The sequence below is a fragment of the Lynx canadensis genome, chromosome B4 (genome assembly GCF_007474595.2).
Source record: "Lynx canadensis isolate LIC74 chromosome B4, mLynCan4.pri.v2, whole genome shotgun sequence".
Taxonomy (NCBI): domain Eukaryota; kingdom Metazoa; phylum Chordata; class Mammalia; order Carnivora; family Felidae; genus Lynx; species Lynx canadensis.
The window spans coordinates 81,927,958-81,949,698 of NC_044309.1; the positions used below are offsets into that span (position 1 = coordinate 81,927,958).

Here is a 21,741-nt window from a genome sequence, read left to right on the forward strand (position 1 = left end):
TTAGACAAACATTTTTGCATACGCTGCCTTCTCTCCATCTTTCTGTGCCTTTATCTTTTGTTTAACTTTCAACAATTCTGTCTAGATAGTTTTATCTTCCAGTGCTGTCTCTTGAGCTTTCTCAAGATCAGCCCATGCTCGATCATATTCCTTTAATCCTTGCCATCCTTGAGCTCACAGTACAATGCTTTGGTATTTAATGGGTCTATTTCAAGAGCCTCCAAACAGCTGTCAATTGCTCCCTGCCAATTTGGCATCTTCAGTTTATCAGCACCAATATTCAGCATGCAGCTTAAAGCTATAGGTTGCAGCTTCTATCTGTCCGTTTTCTCAATAACAGCGTTTGAACCTTCCATATATCTTAAAACTTTTGTATATTTTTGGGGGTGCCTGGGTAGTTCAGTTGGTTGAGCGACCGACTCTTGATTTCACCTCAGGTCATGATCTCACAGTTCATGGGATCAAGCCCCACGTGCTGTCAGCGCAGAGCCTGCTTGGGATTCTCTCTCTCTCTCCCTCCCTATCTGTCCTTCCTCTGCTTGCTCTCTCTCAAAATAAATAAATAAACATTAAAAAAACACTTTTGTATATTTTTAATAGCCATCTCCCACTTCTGGATTTGAAAAAAAATATTTCCAATTTTTTTTAAGACTTCTGTTATTAGTAAAATTTTATCTGCATCTTTTAAATCTATATATCTGCATCCTCAGGGAAATCTGGACGACTGTCACCAGAACCATCTTTTGGGAATATCATCCCCTTCCTTCAGTTCTCTGTATTCTGCAATAATGCATAATTTGGCAAGGTTTTCACCTTTCACTTCTACATTTTCCAATATCCTTGCCATACGCATTCCTTTAATTACTTGTGCCAAATACCACATGTTTCCCATCCAAATGAGGAGTGCAAACCATTGTGATTAAGAACTGAGAACCATTTGTATTGCAGCCCGCATTTGTCATGCTCAATAATAGAAATTTTCATCTTCACATTTTTTACCATCAATACTTTCTCTACCTGCCCCATTTCGATATGAGAAGTCTCCACCCTGAATCATAAATTTTTTAATAATTTGATGGAAAGGGCATCCTTTGAAATGGAGAGGTTTCCCAGTAGTATGTCTAATGCCTTTTTCTTCTGTATGCAATATTCAAAATTTTTCTGCAGTCTTGAGTACAACATCTGCAAACAATTCTAGGACAGTTCGACGAATTTGCTCCCCTCCAATGTCCACAGCAAAGAAGATGGGGTGGGGGGTGCGGTTTATTGGGGTTGGAGGGCTTAGTTTGGGGGTCCTGGTGCGACACTTTGAATCCCAGATGTTTGGGAGTGGACTCTGATTTCTTTTAAATTAAAAAGATCTCCGGGGCACCTGGGTGGCTCAGATGGTTAAGCATCCAACTCTTGATTTTGTCTCAGGTCATTATCTCTCGGTTACACGGAGCCTGCTTGGGATTTTCTCTCTCTCCCTCTCTCTCTACCCCTCTTCCACTCGTTCTCTTTCTCTCTCTCTCTCTCTCTCTCTCTCTCTCTGTCTCTCTCTAAATAAATAAACTTTAAGAAAAAAAAAACCTCTTCTCTATTCTCCTATATGCCTAGAAAATATTTTAGCATTTTTTATTATATTATTATTTTTATATTTATTTATTTATCTGAGAGAGAGAGAATGAGAGACAGCACATGAGAGCAGGGCAGAGGGATAGAGGGAGAGAGAAAGAATCTCAAGCAGGCAGAGCTGGAGGTAGGGCTTGATCTCACTAACCCTGAGATCATGGTCTGAGCCAAAACCAACAGTCTGATACTTAACCGAATGAGCCACCCAAGGTGCCCCTATAGGCTTAACCGACTGAGACAACCGGGAACCTCTACAGGAAAAATATGTTAGATGATTAGTATCTTAGGTTCAAACTGTCTCCACAAGAACACTTCGACAATTTACACCACCAGAAATATGAGTATACCCATTTCCCTGATAACCAGGAGATTTTTTTTTTAATAACATAAGAGTAAATTGTATCTGGTTGTTTTACTTTTCATTTCTGATAAAGACACACTGCATATAGGGGCACAAAGATGACAATATAATTCAGAAGAAAATGGAATGACGTCTTTGAAGTACTGAAAGAAAAAAATGTCAACCTATAATTCTATACCAAGTGAAAATTGAGTTATCTTATTTCTGACTATGACAAAGTAACTGGTGTCAGACTAGTCCTCCCATCACACACACACACACACACACACACACATACACACACCTAGAAAACTGCCCAAAATATATGAAACAATTGTTTTAAGATATTGGGCAAAGGCAGCATAGGGTTGTAATCCCTGAGGGAAAAGGAAAGAAAAATTGTGTGCACCTTCCAATTATCCCAACTACCTGCCCATAAATACTCTTCACACTATAGCACAGGGATGGGAAACCCAACAAGGGTACAGGGGTTTTGTTGAGCTGAGGAGACAGAAATTAGATTTTGGGGAGGCTGAGGAGGCTAGATTCTATGAGAAAGTCCTAGAGAGAAGAGAGCTATGCAAAGAAAGAGATCCACAAATTTGCATAGTGGTCCAGTGTTTTTGGCTGAATAGCAGGCTACATGTGCATAGCATGACAGAGGAGACTTCTTGAAACTGACCAAAAATCAACTACCTGGTAAAGAACAACTGCTGGGGAATTATAAAGTGAATAATTACTGGAGTTCACACAGGAATGGAAGAAATTAGAGTTCCAACCAGTCAGACTGGAGAGACTGCGTCAAATATTCAGAGCATTCATTAGATACCTTGAAAAAGCTGTCTTAGGAGTAGACTCCTACTAGCCCAAGAATAAAGTTACTCTAGACCTTCCCTCACAAAGTTTAAAAACTTGCCTCAAATGAATCAAGCTGATATGCAAGTAATTAGCTGCCTGCCAGAACAAAGCTTAAAGAAAGACAATAAAATCCAGAAATTCGATGATGTAACATTTACAATGTCCAGCATCTAATAAACATACTCCCTCCAACCACCAAATAAATAAATACATAAATAAGCAAAAGAAAAAAATAAAATGTGATCTCTAGCTGGGAGAAAACTTAAACAATAAAAACAGACCCAGAAATGAAAGAAATTATGCAATTAATAGGTAAAGACTTCAAAACATCTTGATATAAGTTCAAATAGTTCAAGAAAACCATAAATCCAATGAGGAAATAAATGGAGACTAAAAAAAAGAAATGAAAAATACCATTGTATGACCTTTAGAGAAAATTAGATGATAAAGTTGAAAAGGTCAGTGAACTTGAAGATGCAGAAGTAAGAACAACGTAAACTGAAGCACAGAGAGAAAAGGAAGATGGAGGGGAAATAAGCAAGCCTCAGCGACCAGTTGGATGATATCAAGCATTCTACCACACACATAATCTAGAGTACTGGAAAACAAGGGAGCAGGAAAGAATATTTGCAGAAATTATGGCAAAAAATTCATCAGATTTCATGAAAAAAATATTAACACCCAGATCCAAATGAACTGATGAACCTCATGCAGGATAAACACAAAGAAAATTATACCTAGACACAGTATAACCAAATTGCTGAGCACCGATGATAAAAAATAAATCTGAAAAGAAGACAGAGAGAAAGATATATGGCATAGACTGAAGCAAAGGTTAAGTATAAGCATTAACTTCTCATCAAAAACAGTGCAAGACAGAAGATAATGGAATAACACCCTTAAAGTGCTAAATGAAAAAAAAAAAAAGCCAACCTAGAATAGTATTTCCAGTGGATGTAAAAATGAAGACAAAAAAGACATTTTAAGACAAATAAAAGCTGAAAAAAGTTATCACTGATAAGAAATGCTACAGGAGGTTCTTCAGATGGAAGAAAGATGATATCAAGTGAAAACTCAGATGAACACAAATAAAGGGAATGGAAATAGTAAATTTGTGGGTAAATATAAAAGACACTTTTTATTTTAAAAAAAAATTTTTTTTCTTAATGTTTTTATTTATTTTTGAGACAGAGAGAGACAGAGCATGAGCAGGGAAGGGGCAGAGAGAGGGAGACACAGAATCAGAAGCAGGCTCTAGGCTCTGAGCCATCAGCACAGAGCCCGACGCAGGGCTCGAACTCACAGACTGAGATCATGACCTGAGCCAAAGTTGGACGCTCAACCGACTGAGCCACCCAGGCGCCCCTAAAAGACACTTTTAAAAAGTTCTTTAAGGGGAACCTGGGTGGTTCAGTCAGTTAAGTGTCCAGACACTTGGTTTCGGCTCAGATCATGATCTAATGGTTGGTAGGTTTGTGCCCCAAGTCAGCTCTGCACTGACAATGTGGAGACTGCTCGGAATTCTCTCTCTCTCTCTCTCTCTCAAAACAACTAAATAAACTTTTAATAAATACAATTTATTTATTTTGAGAGAGAGAGAGAGAGAAATTGCACGAGCAGGGGAGGGGCAGAGAGAGAGATACAGAATCTGAAGCAGGCTCCAGGCTCTGAGCTGTCAGCACAGAGCCTGATGCAGGGCTCAAAATCATGATCTGCGAGATCAAGACCTGAGCCAAAGTCAGACACCCAACCGACTGAGTCACCCAGGTGCCCCAATAAATAAACATTAAAAAATTATAATAATAATAAATTAAAAAGTTGTTTAAAAGATAATTGACTCTTTGGGGTACCTGGCTGGCTCAGTCATTAAGAGCATACAACTCTTGATCTTAGGGTTGTGAGTTCAAGCCCTGCATTTGGTGTAGAGATTAAAAATAAAATCTAAAAAGGGTGGCTGGGTGGCTCAGTTGGTTAAGCCTCTAACTTCAGCTCAGGTCATGATCTCACGGTTCGTGAGTTCAAGCCCACATGCTAACAACTCAGAGCCTGGAGCCTGCTTCAGATTCTGTGTCTCCCTCTCTCTCTGCCCCTCCCCTGCCTGCACTCTGTCTCTCTCTCAAAAATAAACATTTACAAAAATAATAAACTAAAATCTAAAAAGAAGATAACTGATGCTTTAAGACAAAAATAGTAATAATATACAGTGGGATATATGTAGAAGTAAAATGTATGACAACAATAACAAAAAGGATGAGCAAAAGGAAAATGGAAGTATACTATTGTACAGTTTTTACATTACACATGAAGTCATATAATATTTGAAGATAGTCTGTGGTAAGTTAAAGATGCATATGGTAAGCCTTAGTGCAACTATTGAAAAAATATATATAGTTAATAAGAGGAGATAAATGAAATACCAAAAATACTCAAAGATCAGCAGGAAAACAGGAACAAAAATAGATAAGACAAATATAAAACAGCATGGTGGTAGATTTTAATCCAACCACATCAATTAAAATAGTCTCTTTATGCATTTTGCCATTTTTTCTATTACAGTGGTTGTCTTTTCTTGTTGATTTGCAAGAGCTCTTTACATATTAAAATATAAATCATGTCATGTATGTTTTCTGCCTTTGATGTTATCTTTAGGAAACCTTCCCCTTCCGAACGTAGATAGCATTTTGACAAGAAATATGAGAAGAGTATAAACTTAGACACTGAGGTAGAAAGGCATAAGCTATATTTGGGAAATAAACATTGAGTAGAAGAGTTTGGCTATAAAAGGCGTTTTAGGGAATCACACAATATAAAAATAGGAAGAGTCATTCAGGACCAGAACATAGAATGCTGTCTTAAACCGTTCAGGCTGCTATAATAAAATACCACAGACTGGGTAACTTATAAACAAGAGACATTTATTGTTCACAGTTCTGGAGGCTGAAGTCCAAGATCAGGGTGCCAGCATGGCCAGGAGAAGGCCCTACTTCAGGTGACAGACTTCTTGTAACCTCACGTGGTGTAAGAGTCTAGGAAGCTCTGTGGGGTCTCTTTAATAAAAGCACTAATCCCACTCAGGAGGGCTCCACTATCAAATCCTAATCACCTCTCAAAGTCCCCACTTATTAATACTATCACCTTTGGGGGTTAGGATTTCAACATGAATAGGGTGGGGGGGGGGGGACATTCAAACCATGGCAACTGACTTGACTATTGGATAAAGGAGCTTGGTCTCCATTGGGTAGACCAAAGGGAACCTCTAAAGGTTGATTTTCTTTTTTTTCTTTTTTTTTTTTAATTTCTTTTTAACATTTATTTATTTTTTTTTTTAATTTTTTTTTTCAACGTTTATTTATTTTTGGGACAGAGAGAGACAGAGCATGAACGGGGGAGGGGCAGAGAGAGAGGGAGACACAGAATCGGAAACAGGCTCCAGGCTCTGAGCCATCAGCCCAGAGCCTGACGCGGGGCTCGAACTCCCGGACCGCGAGATCGTGACCTGGCTGAAGTCGGACGCTTAACCGACTGCGCCACCCAGGTGCCCCTAACATTTATTTATTTTTGAGACAGGGAGAGACAGCATAAACGGGGGAGGGTCAGAGAGAAAGGGAGACACAGAATCTGAAACAGGCTCCAGGCTCTGAGCTGTCAGCACAGAGCCTGACGCGGGGCTTGAACTCATGGACCTCGAGATCATGACCTGAGCCGAAGTCTGATGCTTAACCGACTGAGCCACCCAGGCGCCCCTAAAGGTTGATTTTCAATACCATAAACATTGGGAAGATAAATCTTGTTGAAGATCTAAGTGTATAGGACAGACTGGAGAAATGGGTGGTAGAGAGAGATCTAAGTTGGAGACCAGCTAGTATACTTTTGCAGTAATTCATACAGGAAGTGATATCCACCCATATATTGAATAAGGATAAAAATTATATGATTACCATAAAAATCAAAAGCCTTGATCCTCTTTCAGTGCTTTGTTTTAGACAAGTTGAATTTGAACAATAACATTCAAATAGGAGGTACTGGATGGGCAGGTTTTGGAGATGACAGGGCTAGGGAAACATTGAGAGTTATTAGCACAGAGGTAATTGTTGAAATAATAGGAGTAAATGAAGTCACCAGGGGAGACTTGTGGATTTCTAGGATATTGGAAGGCTCCTATTTATCCTTCCAGAATGAAAGCCTAGGTGTCATCTCTTCTAGGAAACCTTCCCTGATCACCATCTCCCTGGCCCCCCCACCACTACTGACTTAGGGGTCCTTTCTCTGCTTCCACAGAGCCCTGTGTATGCCCCTATTTATCACACTGTATTATTGTTGAGTGTTTCCTCTTTTCCTTGAGCTTTTAGAAAGCAGGTTCTAATTTTTTTTTTTTAATTTTTAATGTTTATTTTTAAGAGAAAGACAGGGCGTAAGGGGGTGGGGCAGAGAGAGAGGGAGACATAGAATCCAAATCGGGCTTCAGGCTCTGAGCTGTATGCTGTGCAGCGTTGGTGGTATAGTAGTGAGCATAACTGCCTTCCAGGCTCTGAGCTGTCAGCACAGAGCCCAACACACGGAGCTTGAATTCATGAGCTGTGAGATCATGACCTGAGTCGAAGTCGGTTGTTTAACCGACTAAGTGACCAAGGCGCTCCAAGCAAGTACCAAAATTTTTTTTAATAAAAATTTTTAAAGTTTATCATTTATTTTGAGAGAGACAGAAAGAGCATGAGGAGGGGAGGGGCGGGGGGGGGACCCCAAGCAGACTCTGCAGGGTCAGCGCAGAGCTGGATGTGGGACTCAAATTTATGAAACTGTGAGATCATGACCTGAGCTGAAATCAAGAGTCAGACGCTTAACTGACTGAGCCACCGAGGCACCCCAGGTACTTAAACTTACTCAACTTCGTGTTCTCCTGGCCTATAGAAAGCTCTTGAAAAATGTTTGCTGAATATAATCAGATTCTACGATTTGTTGCTTTCCCAAGGAAGATATCCTTTGGTATCTCCTCCCTTCCCTCCTCTCAGCCAATTCTGTTGCCCCATAAACCAGTTATTCTTTTTGGGGTATAACCTCCACCTTTTTCCACTGCAGTTCAGCATCTTCTTTGATCTCTAGGGGGGAATGGAAACCATTTCTGATCTCTTTTGAGAGATGGCAATACTGACAAAAAATTTTACCTTCTTGATCCCAGATTCTCTAACCTCCTCAATTTGTAAAAGGAAGTTATAGTTGGAGAGGAAAGGGAGATCTATATGCCCTGTGATGGAATGCCTGGGAACTTGAAGAGAAAAGATTTTCTGACTAAGTAACCCTATCCGCTAATTTCAAAACAAGCTGGAGTCTAGAGACAGGCTAACTTGCAAATACCAGCCCCTCACAGCACCACCTAGTGGATAAAAAGAAACTAACACGGAGTGTCTGGGTGGCTCAGCCCCTTGAGCCACAAACTCTTTTATTTTGGCTCAGGTCACGGTCCCAGGATCCTGGGATGGATCCCTGCCCTGGGCTGAGCATGGAGCCTGCCTGGGATTCTCGTTCTCTCTTCCTCTGCCCCTCTCCCCCACTTGCACTCTGTTTCTATAAAAGGATAAGATAGGATAGGATAGGATAGGATAGGATAGGATAGGATAGGATAGGATAGGATAGGATATGACATGACACGATAGAAAAAATGAAAAAATATATAAAAATGAAATGAAATAATAAAATAAAATAAAATAAAATAAAATAAAGTAAAATAAAATAAAATAAGGGCTCTGAGACCATGAAGGTAAATGGCCAATTCTAAATTAACTCACTTTCAGATCTCTAGAATCTTTGCTACTTACACATTAGGAGGAATCATCAGCAAAGGGGAAAGAATTGCCAAATAAATAGTAATATAGCTTCAAGAGTATAAAAAAAGCAAGGAGCTAATTTACTTTGCCATAAGCTATAAGGGCCCATTGGGGAAAAAATTAAACTAATAACCTTCTACCCCAACCATCCCAAAGAGAGAGACCAGAGAGAGAATGTGTGATGCCCCAGCCCCTTGGTATTGATTTTATCAGTGGCTTTCAAATGTATTTTTCTGCAAACCAAGGTAAGGAATACATTTTATATCCTCACTCAACACTGGAAACAAAATTATCATGAGACATATTTATCCTTATTAAGCATCAGTCTCTGCTATTTTCTAGTCTACTCCACTTAGAAACACCACTAGTAGGGTGCTTGGCTGGCTCAGTCAGTAGAGCATATGACTCTTGATCTTGGGGTTGTAAGTTCAAGGCCCATACTTGATGTAGAAAATACTTAAAACCTTGAAGAAAAAAAACCCCAACATCCTACTGGCCAGAACTTTCTAAATCGATTTCATGACTCACATTTTGAAAAACACTAGCCAGTCTATGTGTAAATTTTCATCCTATATCAACACTGATGTTTTGCTAAGGAAAAGTGCCCCTACAGAATTGAAACCAAATTCACCATATCTCTTCCATGCTGCCAAGCCTTTGTGCACAGTTGCTCTCCCCTACCTGCCTTTGTTGAGATATGAGTCATAATCTTCTTCAAAATCCAACACCATCATTAAGTCTTTCCATTCCTCCAATCAGAAGAAATTATTTCTCTCTTAGTTCTCCCTCAAAACAGTGCTGGTACCTCTACCCTAGCACTTAATTAATGTGCCTAGTACTCAATTAGTGATTTACACAACTTATAGCTTCCTTAAATGAAGGTTCTACATACTCACAATTGCATCCCTGTATTCATAATTGCATCCCTCCAGACTGGCACAATGACTAACAGGGCCCAACAAATATCAAAATAAACTTGTATAAAACTACTTAGGATCCAGAAAATTTAGAAGCGCCTGGGTGGCTCAGTTGGTTAAGTATCCAACTTTGGCTCAGGTCATGATCTCACAATTCATGAGTTCGAGCCCTACATCGGGCTTGCTGCTGTCAGAGCAAAGGCCACTTCAGATCCTCTGCCCGGCCCGCCCCCTCCCCGCCCCCGTCCCTAACCCACTTGTGCGCTCTCTCTCAAAAATAATTAAAAACATTAAGAAATACATTTTAAAAATAATTTTAAAAATAAAATAAAGATCCAGGAAATTCAAAGGTTTACTGAGGTAAATCCTTTTGCAAAGCACTTAATCTCTCCCTAGTAATAGTCAAGTATGATTCCTCTAAAACATCTGAACTTATAAAATATCAAATATCTATATACATAAGCCAATTAAGCCTTATTTATAAAATTTTCGTAATTGTGCAGGGGTCCTACAGAAGGAAACTCAGGCTTTTAGTCTCACACTGAGGTGCCCAGGCAAGTCCTTACTAATGAGCTCAGCCATTTGAGGCACAAATTATCCCTCGTCTTCTGTTTCTACACATGGCTTGTGGCCTTATTCATTAAGTATTTGAGAATTTACTATTTGGGGTAGTGTGATGCAATGATAAACAGTCCCAGGGCTAGATGAGTGCAATGATCTAACAAGGAGGAGGGCTAACACGGAACCGAGCATAACATAATATAATAAATCCCATCACAAACCTAAGTAAGGAAGCAAGTTCAGAGAGGCATCTAAATTAATATTTGAAGCTAATGGAAGTCTTCCTAGAGAGGATAACACTGAGATTCAAAGGCTAAGAGTTGACGAGGCAGAAGGGGTCAGCAAGAATATTATAAGCAGAGGGATCAGAAAGGACAAAGCCTCTCTGAGGCTGAGAGAATATGGCTCTTTTAATAGAAAGTAGTCAGTGCACTCGGGAGCACATTTTGACCAGAGCTGAAGAACGGCAAAAAATGAGGCTAGATTGTATGGGACCTTATGAGTCAGGCTAAGAACTCTGAACAACGGAGGCAGTTCATTACAGTTGACTTCCCTCCCATTGGTCTCTACACTAGCAGCTGGCTAGAAAGAAAGATTGTGGTGAGGGTGTGGGAATCAGATATGCAAAAATTAAGTGACAGCTCTAAATGCCTCTTCTTGTATTAGTTTGTCAGACAATGCCATCTTGGGGTAGCATCTAAGAAAGTAAAATTTCAGAAGAGCTGCCCCAGTGATGCTGTGAAGTGGATTATTTTTGGAAAGAAACAGTAAGGAAGGTACAAAGGCCCCACTGTTATGCAGCAGGATAGTAATGACACATGTAAATTAACATGTCAAATTCAATTTGTTCTAAGTTTCCTTTTATTATAACGTAATTACTATTCACTGAAGTCTGAGCAAACAGGTACAGAAATCAGGGTCACTAATTTGGTCATACACTCACAATTTTTAAAAATTAAAAGGAATAGGGGGCGCCTGGGTGGCTCAGCTGGTTAAGCAGCTGACTCTTGATTTCAGCTCAGGTCATGATCTCACAGTTCATGAGATCGAGCCCTGCCTGGGGCTCCACACTGGGCATGGAGCCTGCCTGAGATTCTCATTTTCTCTCCCTCTCTCTTTCTCTCTCTCTCTCTCTCTCTCTGCCCCCTCCCCCTGTTCACATGCTCCCGGAATGCTTTCTCTCCCTCTCTCAAAAAAGTTAATGGGGGGGGGGGGGGCGGGTGGAGGGAGGAAGGGAACCTGGGTAGCTCAGTTGTTGAGCATCTGACTCTTGATGTCAGCTCAGGTCTTGATCTTGATCGCAGGATCGTGGGTTCAAGCCCGGTGTTGGGCTCCACACTGAGCATGCAGCCTACTTGAAAAAGAAAAAAAAAAAGGAATATTACTCTCAATATTTGTCTTCCTGTACCAAACTGGAGGAGATAATACACCTACTGGAAGCTGGAAAGAGGGACAACGCCAGACATGTTGTCTACTTGAGTTTATTCTGTTCTTTAAAAAAAAACAAAAAAAAAAAACAAAAAAAAAAACAAAAAAACAAAAAAACGGTGAGGGATGGCGGGGGAAATAACCCATAAACACTGTGAACAGGAACCAAGACTCCGACTTGAGTGTACTCCCCCTACCCTCAACCTCAGTTCTCTAAGACATTCCCACCCGCCCAATTTTCTTTTAAACAAGACACCCAAATCAGCAGCAAAGGTACCTGGGGTAATCACTGAGATTTTGAACACTGGGAATGGGAGGGAGAAAAGTCCAAAAAATAGGAGTTGGGAAGAAGAGGGAAGGAATGACGGCGAGGCTAGGCTCTGGAGGACGGAGTTGGGCCACGAGAAGTGGAAGTGAGTCAGTAGGGAGGGGGTACCCCCCTGACTGCTGCTGCCCACATTCCCCAGGACCCCAGAGAGCCCCATGGTTTTTTCTGCAGTCCATTCCCTGCTCCCCAAAGGCCTCACAGGCCCAGCTCCAAGTCCTCGAGCTCCTCCTCTAGCGCCCTCCTCCGCGCTAGCTTCTCCAGCTGCTCTTTGCTGGGTTGGCTGATTTCCCCAGCCTGGATCCGTTGCTGCAGCTCTTCCACCTGCCGAAGCTTCTTCTTTAGGTTCTTTATCTTCTTGGCCTTCTCGGTGGTGACGGCTGAGTCAGGCTGCTCAGAGGCAGCTGCAGGGGCTGCCCGGGAGCCCTGCGGAGCGCTGGGGAGTGGGGCAGTCTCTCCCAGGGACACCTTATCGAGAGTCCGGCTTAAGGCCTCTGCCTCCCCTTTCTCTTGCTGCTGCCGCCGCTTCTCCTTCCGCTTCAGGTTGCGTTTGGCTGTCTTGGAGAGGCCTGGTTCGCCACCTTCTGGCCTGGATGGGGTGGCAGGAGCAGTGGCCTCGGGGCTCAGACCTGGGGGCAGTTCGGGTTTACTCTTGAAAAACTTCACATACTTGTTCTCATACCTGCAGGGAAGAGATGCCAACAGTTTCAAAGAAGCACTGACTTCTGGAGCCCTTTTCTTAACCTTCCAAATCAATCCACTCTTTTCATTCTCTCACTTCCTTCCTCTCCTATGGTCCCTCCCCAATTTTCTTCTGTTCTGCAGGCTGTGGGAAGGTCTCTAGGACTCATAGTTCCATATCCTGAATGCTGTTTGGAGATTCTGATAAACAGAGGCCAATAGGAACAGAACTAGTCACTTGTAACCCTCACTCATCGCTGTATCCCAGCCCCCTCTCCTCTTCTTTCTCATATAGTTGCTCCCTCCTCGCATTTCATGAGATATTGGGATCAGGAAATTCTTCTTTTCTGTGGATTCCATTAAATACCCCCTCCTCACGCCTAACCACGCACACTGGGACCTCCTCCTGGGGCACATAGCCTTCTTTCACCCTCCGCTGCTTCCGCCAGGTCCCGTCGGGTCGTTGTGTTGAGGCAATGTATTTGCCTGCAATGAGAGAATTAAGTTAGACAGTTACTCTAACTTTCAAATAGTTCCCAATTTGAAAACATGAGTGAATGTATACAGCTTCCCTGGGCACCCATCTGTCTATTAAATGCAGCCATTTAGCTGAGTGCATAATAGCTGAGTGCGCATTATTTACTGAGGTATAATACACCATCCCTGCCCTCAGGAGTTTCTATTTTTACACTATTTTCTATTTTTAATCTAGTTGGCAAGAGGACAGGCACAGAGGAAGAGTTTTAAAAAAAAAAAAAACACAAGACAATAATAGCATTGGGGCATCAAAAGGCAATAACTGAAAAAGGGGCCAAAAGAGGGCAAAAACAAGAACCGCAGCAAGGAGAAATGACGAGAGAAGATGTAGACAGGGGAAGCTTTATTAAGATGGGTCATGAAAAACAGGTCAACTTTTAAGAATCCATACTATAGATATAAAAGCACCAGTACACAAGGATATTTGTAAAGGATGTTTGTTGCTACATTATTTAAAACAGCAAAAACTGAGGCAACTTGAATGACCACCAATAAATGAACAATCGAATACATGTGGATCATCCACAGGATGGAACACCATGCTCTTATGAAAAAAGAATGTCAGATATAAATGCACTGACTTTCTTTGCTGCCAGTTATACGCTGTTGTAAGTTAGAAAAAAATGAACAGCAACATTGAGCACTAGAAATGCACTTTGCTCAGTAATACTTGAGTTGTTGCAATATTTGATTATCCATTTGGTTGTTACAGAAAAATTCTTAACTGTAATGATGGCTGTTGCTGTAATAGTATATTGCCTGTATTTCTACCTCTATTAATGAGCTTTATGTGCTAGATTTTAATATCCTTGTGCCTGGGCAAGTACACAAGTCTTTAAAAAACAAACATGATTTACTTGCACAAAACTGATCAGTTTTGACGGATTGTTAATGCCCCTGAAGTGGTTTTGTGGGTGTGAAACAAATGGTGAGAATCTGAATTGGTCCCTCTTATTATAGAATTGAAATTAAGTCTACTTACTTTATCAAGTCATGTTCATGCCCTGATTTTATATAGTTGCATCTATCAATAAACATTGAAAACAAAATAAAAAATAAATGCATTGACTTTGGCTTGAATGGTGTTCATGATACACTAAGTGAAAAAGCAAGTTGCAGGATAACATATAGAGTAGTTATCCTCCAAGTTTTTTTATTTCAGGATCTCCCTTCTGCTCTTATTTTGCAATATTATCCATTTCACCATGCAATATTTTTTAAAAAACCATATTCGCTAATATCCTCAGAAAAGTCTTTACTGGGAAGCTGTCAAGCTGGCAGTGGCAAATAGAACTTTTCCAAAATTCTGATTTTTACTTGAAGCCTTGAATTTTACCATCAGCAACAAATACTGTCAGTTGTATTCCTTGAAATGACGTGTTCACTTCCTTCATTTTCAGGAAAATGCCAGATACCCAGTTCTGAATTACTGGTTTGTCAGTGGTTCTTTTAAGTAAAAATGGTGTTCCATGAAAAGGAAGCTGTTTAGCTTGTGACTTGCAGACAATTGCGCCAGTGCTTTTCCTTAAGACACCACCTTACTCCAGTGTGCGGTAGTGTTTCATCCTTACTTCCCAATTAGTCCACAGAGAACATGAAAGAGATGAGTAACTTCCAGTTACAAAATGAGTTAAGTTGTGAGGAATCTAAGGTACAGCATGATAACCATTATTAACAGAACTGTATTGTATTCTTGAAAGTTGCTATGAGAGTACAGTTTTAACAACAAGATGGATGGCGATTACGTGAAGTGAAGGATGTGTTAACTAACCTTATTGTGTAAACATTTCACAATATATACATGCATCAAATCACACTGCACTCCTGAAACCTACACAATGTTATATGTCAATTATATTTCAATAGAGCTGGAAAAAAAATAAAAAGAGGTGTATTCAAGGGCCAGGTTTTAATAAAATTAGCAAATCTTATTGCATAATCAAGGATATTCTTAAGTGAAACTGGCCTTATTTACTGCAACCATGTGGCGGCAAAGAACACAATGACTGGTCGTTTGGTGCAACCACCTTGATTAGTGCTAAGGGGCCAGCGGTTTTCCCCACCTTGGCTTTTGCACCCTCAGAGCAAATGTCAACCCAGCAAAAAAAGACAATGAACACCTTAGTCTATAATAAAACCAGTTATGCTTGCAGACGTCCTTAAAGTGTCTTAGGGAACCCGCAGAGATCCTGGACATTCTGAGAACTGCTGGTGTAGGGTATGCTCCCGATTTTGTTGGGGCAAAAGGAGCAGCACTTAGTAGTCCGTACAGTCTGGGCACAGGGGCAAAGAGAAAGGTGTGGAAGGACACATACCAAGATACCAAGCCTTTAATGCTGGTTATTTTAAGAGGGATAACCTGGAAGAAGAGGTAATAGAAACCATTAACCATTAGGATATATACTTTTTGCCCTTATAGATATCTTTATTTTTATAATTTGTTTTTAAAAATCTTATATATACATACATATCTTGTATTACTTTTTTTTTTCTTAATTAGGCTCCACATCCAACATGAGGCTTGAACTCACAACCCTGAGAGCAAAAATTGCATGCTCTACCGACTGAGACAGTCAGATGCCTCATGTATTATCTTTTTTTTTTTTTAAGCATTACTTTTATAAAAAGAAAGAAAGATTTGTAAAAGAAAAGTAAAAAGTTAAGTCTGGGGCCTTCCACACAGATTATATATTGTTCCATGAATTGGCTTTTTTTTGTTTGTTTGTTTAATGTTTACTTATTTATTGGGACTGGGGGAGAGGCAGAGAGAGAATCCCAAGCAGGCTCTGCACTGTCAGCTCAGAGCCCAACCCAAACTGTGAGATCTCACAAACTGAGATCATAACCTGAGCAGAAATCAAAAGTCGATGTTTAACTAGGGACCCCTGAATTGGCTTTCTGTTCAAAATGCAAATGTCATTAATAAAATTAAACTAAAAGCAAAAAAACTGTTAAAGAAAATGGTTAAGATTTGAAAGGTAGAAAAGATGGGACAAAGAACAAAAAGCAAAAAAAAGCATGGATGTGGGAAGGGGGTTGGGGTATTTAAAGAATAAAAAGTAGAGGAGTCTAGGTAAGTCAGACAGCTCATGTTAGGTACTAAAAAATGGGGCCAGATCTTGGAAAGCGTTAAACAAAAGGTCAAGGAATTTGAAGTTTATCTGGTGAATAAAACGAGAGCCACTTGAGGATACTGCTTGCTTAAATCCAACAGTTTAAACACAAGAGTATAAATTGAAGAATCAAAAAACTGAGGTTTCATGGAGGGAAGACTGAGACCGAACCTGGGCTTTAAAGAGTCAAACTAAAGGAAATGAAAAAGGAGGCAGATTGAATTCTAAATAGAAGCTCATTCTAAAACAAAATGTCACACATGGGAATGGAAATGGCATGATCAGGAGATGGTGGGTGAGAGGGCTGATATAAAGTAAATGAGAGGAGGGGCGCCTGGTGGCTCCAGTTAAGCATCAGAGTTTGGTTCAGGTCATGATCTCACAGTTGTGAGTTTGAGCCCCACATCGGGCTCTGTGCTGACAGCTCAGAGCCTAGACTTCTTCGGATTTTTTATCTTCATCTCCCTCTGCCCATTCCCAGCTTGCATGTGCGCTCTCTCTCTCTCTCTCTCAAAAATAAATAAACATTAAAAAAAAATTTTGGGGGGGGGGGGCACCTGGGTGGCTCAGTTGGGTTAAGCGGCCTACTTCCGCTCAGGTCATGGTCTCGCACTCCGTGAGTTCGAGCCCCGCGTCGGGCTCTGTGCTGACAGCTCAGAGCCTGGAGCCTGTTTCAGATTCTGTGTCTCCCTCTCTCTGACCCTCCCCCGTTCATGCTTTGTCTCTCTCTGTCTCAAAAATAAATAAGCGTTAAAAAAAATATTTTTTTTTATTTGTTTTAAGTAAATGAGGGGAGAATGTTCAGACCTTGAAACGCCAGTTAAGGAGTTTAATATCTGGCAGGTGGCACACATTCAGTAAATACTTGTTAATGAATGAATTCAAAGCAGTGTTTTAGGGCAATTAATCTGGCAGGATGAAAAGGTGAATTAGAAAGTGGAAACACTGGAGACGTGGAAAATCAGGGGAAAAAAGGGTGCAATAACCCTGGCATGTGATAGAATTGGCTGAAACAGTGAGAAAGGAAGAGACTTATGCCAAATCCATTATCAAAGAATCAACATTTGGGAATTTGCTGATGGGGGAGGGGTAAAGGGTTAAAGTAAAAAATAATTTGGGGCTCCTGGGTGGCTCAGTCTGTTAAGTGTCCAACTTTGGCTCAGGTCATGATCTCATGGTTCATGGGTTTGAGCTGCACGTCGGACCGTACTGGCAGCATGGGGCCTGCTTGGCATCCTCTGTCTCCCTCTCTTTCCGCCCCTCCCTCGCTCATGCACACTCTCTCTCTCAAAAATAAACATTAAAAAAAAAAACTCTTAAAAAAATAATTCAACACTTTATTTTAGTAATTCCAACACCTTGAGAATTTAGCATAAGGAAATACCTCCAACAGGAAAAAAAACAAAAAGGAATTGACAGTGAAAATTATGGCATTATCTAAAAAGAGCTAAAAATTAAAAACAAGCTTCAAGTCCAGTTATATAGGAATGGTGTATAACACATCCATTGCAAATGATAACAGGGTCGCCTGGCTGGCTCATTCAGTAGAGTGTACAACCCTTGATCTCAGGGTCAAGAGTTAGAGCCCCACGTTTAGTGTACAGATTACTTAAAAATAAATAACCTTTAAAGAGACAGGATATAATTCTTAAAAATGATAATAAAATTTTAAATCATGTAATGTGACATAATGTAAACCATAATGAAATTATATAAATATACTATGATTTCAATTATTAAATGTTATGCATATTTTTAAATATTTGTTTATTTGAGAGAGAGAGAGCATGAACTAGCAAGGGAGGGGCACAGAGAGAGAGAATCCCAAGCAGGCTCCACACTGAGCGTTGAGCCTGACGTTGGGCTCAATCTCAAGAACCATGAGATCATGATCTGAGTCAAAACCAAGAGCTGGACACTTAACCGACTGAGCCACCCAGGCATCCCATTAAAAATAAAATCTTTAGGGGCACCTGGGTGGCTCAGTTGGTTAAGCGTCCAACTTCAGCTCAATTCATGATCTCGAGGTTCACGAGTTCGATCCCCACATCGGGCCCCACGCCGACAGCTCAGAGCCTGGAACCTGCTTTAGATTCTGTGTCTCCCTCTCTCTCTGCCCCTCCCCCGCTCACACTCCGTCTCTTTCTCTTGCTCTCAAAAATTAAAACATTAAAAGAAAAATTTTTAATAAAATCTTTAAAAATGATCAAACTTTAGGTTTCAAACCTGAATGGGTTGGAGAATGGGTACACAATGAGATTGAAAATACTTTTGACCTGGTAATTATTATAAAGATTTTGTGGAAGACACACATCTGTTGTAATCTTTGGAAGATAAGCAGGATTTAGACAGGTGGAGGTGGGGAGTGTGGTTACAAGAAAAGAAAGGGAAGTATTTCAGGAATATGGGACAATATACGCAAAGGGACAAATGAGACTAGTCAAGACCCTGCTAAAAATTCTTTCTGGATTCCTATTGTCCTCAGGGTATTTACATGGAGGACAGGACTACACACAAAAGGCCAATCCTCTCAGCTACTAGTCACTCTGACTGAAATACTCACAAATCTCACCAGACCTGTGTCTCTATTTTCTATGCCTTTTTGCTTTTGCTTCCTTTGGCCTGGAACAGGCTTTCCTTGATTCTTATCTTAGTTAATTCCTGTTGGTCTTTAAAGGTCAAGTTCAAGTATAAACTCCAATTCAGTTCCTCCTTCCCACCCCAGGCCCTTTGTATACAACACCTGTTTTGGCCTTTATCATGCTCTGATGTTTAACATAATTGTGTACTTCCTTGAGCACTGGGACTTTGTCTTTGATCTCTGAAGCAAAGGGCCTGGCGCATAGAAGACTGTAATTAAGTCAAATTAATAAATAAATAGGGGTTCCTGGCTGGCTTGGTTGGTAGAGCGTGTGACTCTTGATCTCAGGGTTGTAAATTCAAGCCCCACATTGGGTGTAGAGATTAAGGGATTACTTAAAAATAACATTTTCAGGACCCCTGGGTGGCTCAGTCAGTTCAGCCTCCGACTTCACCTCAGGTCATGATCTCAAGGTTCGAGCCCCACATCAGGCTCCAATACTGACAGTGCAGAGCCTGCTTGGGATTCTCTCTCTCCCTCCCTTCCTCTTTACCCTTTCCCCATGCTCTCTCAAAATAAATAAACTTTAAAAAAATAAAATAAAATCTTTATGGGCACCTGGATGGCTCAGTTGGTTGAGCATCCAATTCTTAGTTTCAGCTCAGGTCATGATATCACTGTTCATGGATTTGAGCCCCATGTCAGGCTTTGCACTGACAGTGCGGAATCTACTTGGGATTCTTTCTCCGTCTCTCTCTCTGCCCCTCCCCCCACTTGTATTCTCTCTCTCAAAAAAAATATTAAAGATAAATATTAAAAAATAAATAAGTAAAATCTTTAAAAAATATTTTAAATAAGTAAGTAAATTTAAGTATCATATTAGAGAACAAGAACCTAGAATATTTTGGGCAAAAAGCACATGTAATGGGCAAAGAGACTAGAAGTAAATTAGTCAGAATATGAAAAGTAACCAATCTTCTCTGGAGTTTGGATTTAAGCTTCAGACCGTAGAAGAGCACTGAAGGCCAAAAACAGAGTACAGATGATATGTTCAAAGCAATGCTTTCAGATTAACCTCAAAATGTGTAATATAAACTAAAGGTAGAAAAAATGAAAATAGCTAAAATAGAGAAAAACTGATTTAGATGGTCTCTGTGGGTATTGAAAGGAAAATGAAAGAGAAATTCATTGTGAAGAACAAGTCAACAGACTTGAAGACTGTTGAGATTTGACTGCCAAGATTTGAATTAGACGAAATAACTGAAACAGTGCCACCGTGGGTTTGATCTGGTGCTTTTCACATGTATGCTCTTATTTTCACAACATACCTGTGGGTAAATAGGGCATATGGTAATAATATTTCTTCACACATGGATTTTAAATGTTTATTGAGCCACTTGGGTGTTGTGCCAGGCACTGTAACAGGAGCTAGGGATACAACAATGAATAAAGAAAATGGTCTTGCCTTTTTGTAGCATACATTCTAGTGAGGAAGAAAGGTAATAAGTAAGAACACAAATAAATAATTACAGTATCACTCTTGAATGTGCAAAATTTAGAGAATAAAAATCACTGATATGAAGAAAGCCCAACACCTGAAACTAATATAACACTGTATATTAATTATACTGGAATTTAAAAAAAACACACACGAAGTCCAGAGAAGATGACAACTTTGTGAAAATAACTAATTCAATTCTAGATAGGCAGTGTCTTACGTGAAATTAAGGAGAAAAGGACAATGCTAGAAACATATATTTAAGAAAAATGCACAAAGATTATAGCTGAAGACTTAAGATTAATAAAGATGGAAAATGAGGAAAAACAGGTCAGAAGTTTCTTGAATGGCCATCCTAACTGGAAGCCCTGCAATCCAAACAGCCAACTGTCACAAAGAAGCATCTATTTTATGTTCTCTTGGTTCCATTCTCTGGCCTTCACGGTATCCAAAGGTAAAGTAAAAAAGAAGGGAGTGGTTTGGAGATTCCTACCCATAGAAATAAAAAACAAGGGCAGAACATCAGGATTTTCAGGTAACCCCCTTGAGAAAGTCAGAAACTACAGATTAGAGATTGCTATAAGAACTTGGTAAACTTACTTTCTCACATTTGCTATTTGGTAATCCTTAATCTGTTGCCTTAAACTGTAAAGGGCCTTGTTTTCAGGGGTGGCAGGAAGACAGTGAAGAGACAGGACAGCAAGCAAGGCTTGCTGGGAGAACTCTAAGGGGTTATGTGGAAGTGACTGTTAAAGGTGTGTTGAATCCCTGGGACCTGCTCAAATAAGAAAGGAGATCTACAAGACAGAGCTGAGCCTCGGGGTGATCTCAGGGCCAACAATTATTATAACGCCTAGATGTGGTTTCTAACACCTAGAGAAAATATAGAAAGAGAAGATCCAATTTGGAGGAATGAGCCTGGAAAAACAGTCATGATCATCTTCCTCAACAAGGGAAAGGTGTCAGCAGCAACAGAAAATAATAATTCTAGAAAAGAACCAGGAGAGTGTTATGCCATGAAGACCAAAAGAGTTTTAAGGGCAGGTGGTAAACAGTATTGAATAGTACACAGAGATTAAGGAAAAGGAGAACTGAGAAGAAAAAGATACTGATGTTGGCGATTTGCATTTTCTAGTTATCTCCAAGAATATAGCCTCAGAAAAGTACAAATTAATGAAATGTAATAAACACTGGAAGCCTCCTAGGACACAAGTACCCTACTAAGTGATACAGGGATTATCAAGATTGAGTAAAATGGTCCCTACTTTCAAGAAATTTACAGTCTAAGTAAGGAGAAGGGTAGGCAAGTTAGGCAAACAAAGAATAAAACAAAAATATAAATGTCTTAGGTATCTTAAGAGACACTGATACATACTGGTAACAAATTTCAAGAGAATAAATAATCACATCCTGTTTGATGGGGGAAGGTAACAGAAAATCAAGAAAATCTTAGAGATTTGACATTA

The 21,741-nt window shown here is 40.1% G+C and overlaps 1 protein-coding gene and 1 pseudogene across 1 annotated transcript in view; both read right to left on the reverse strand.

Moving 5' to 3' along the window:
* LOC115518734 lies at positions 1–12,025 on the reverse strand (annotated as a pseudogene).
* Positions 11,462–21,741, reverse strand: part of PYM1 (PYM homolog 1, exon junction complex associated factor) — an 18,869-nt gene continuing 8,589 nt past the window's right edge. Inside the window, exons 2-3 of the mRNA XM_030322867.1 lie at positions 12,939–13,032; positions 11,462–12,547 (exon numbers count right to left, since the gene is read on the reverse strand). Coding sequence (XP_030178727.1) covers positions 12,064–12,547; positions 12,939–13,032 — 578 coding nt within the window. The 3' untranslated portion in view covers positions 11,462–12,063. The remainder of the gene's footprint in view (positions 12,548–12,938; positions 13,033–21,741) is intronic.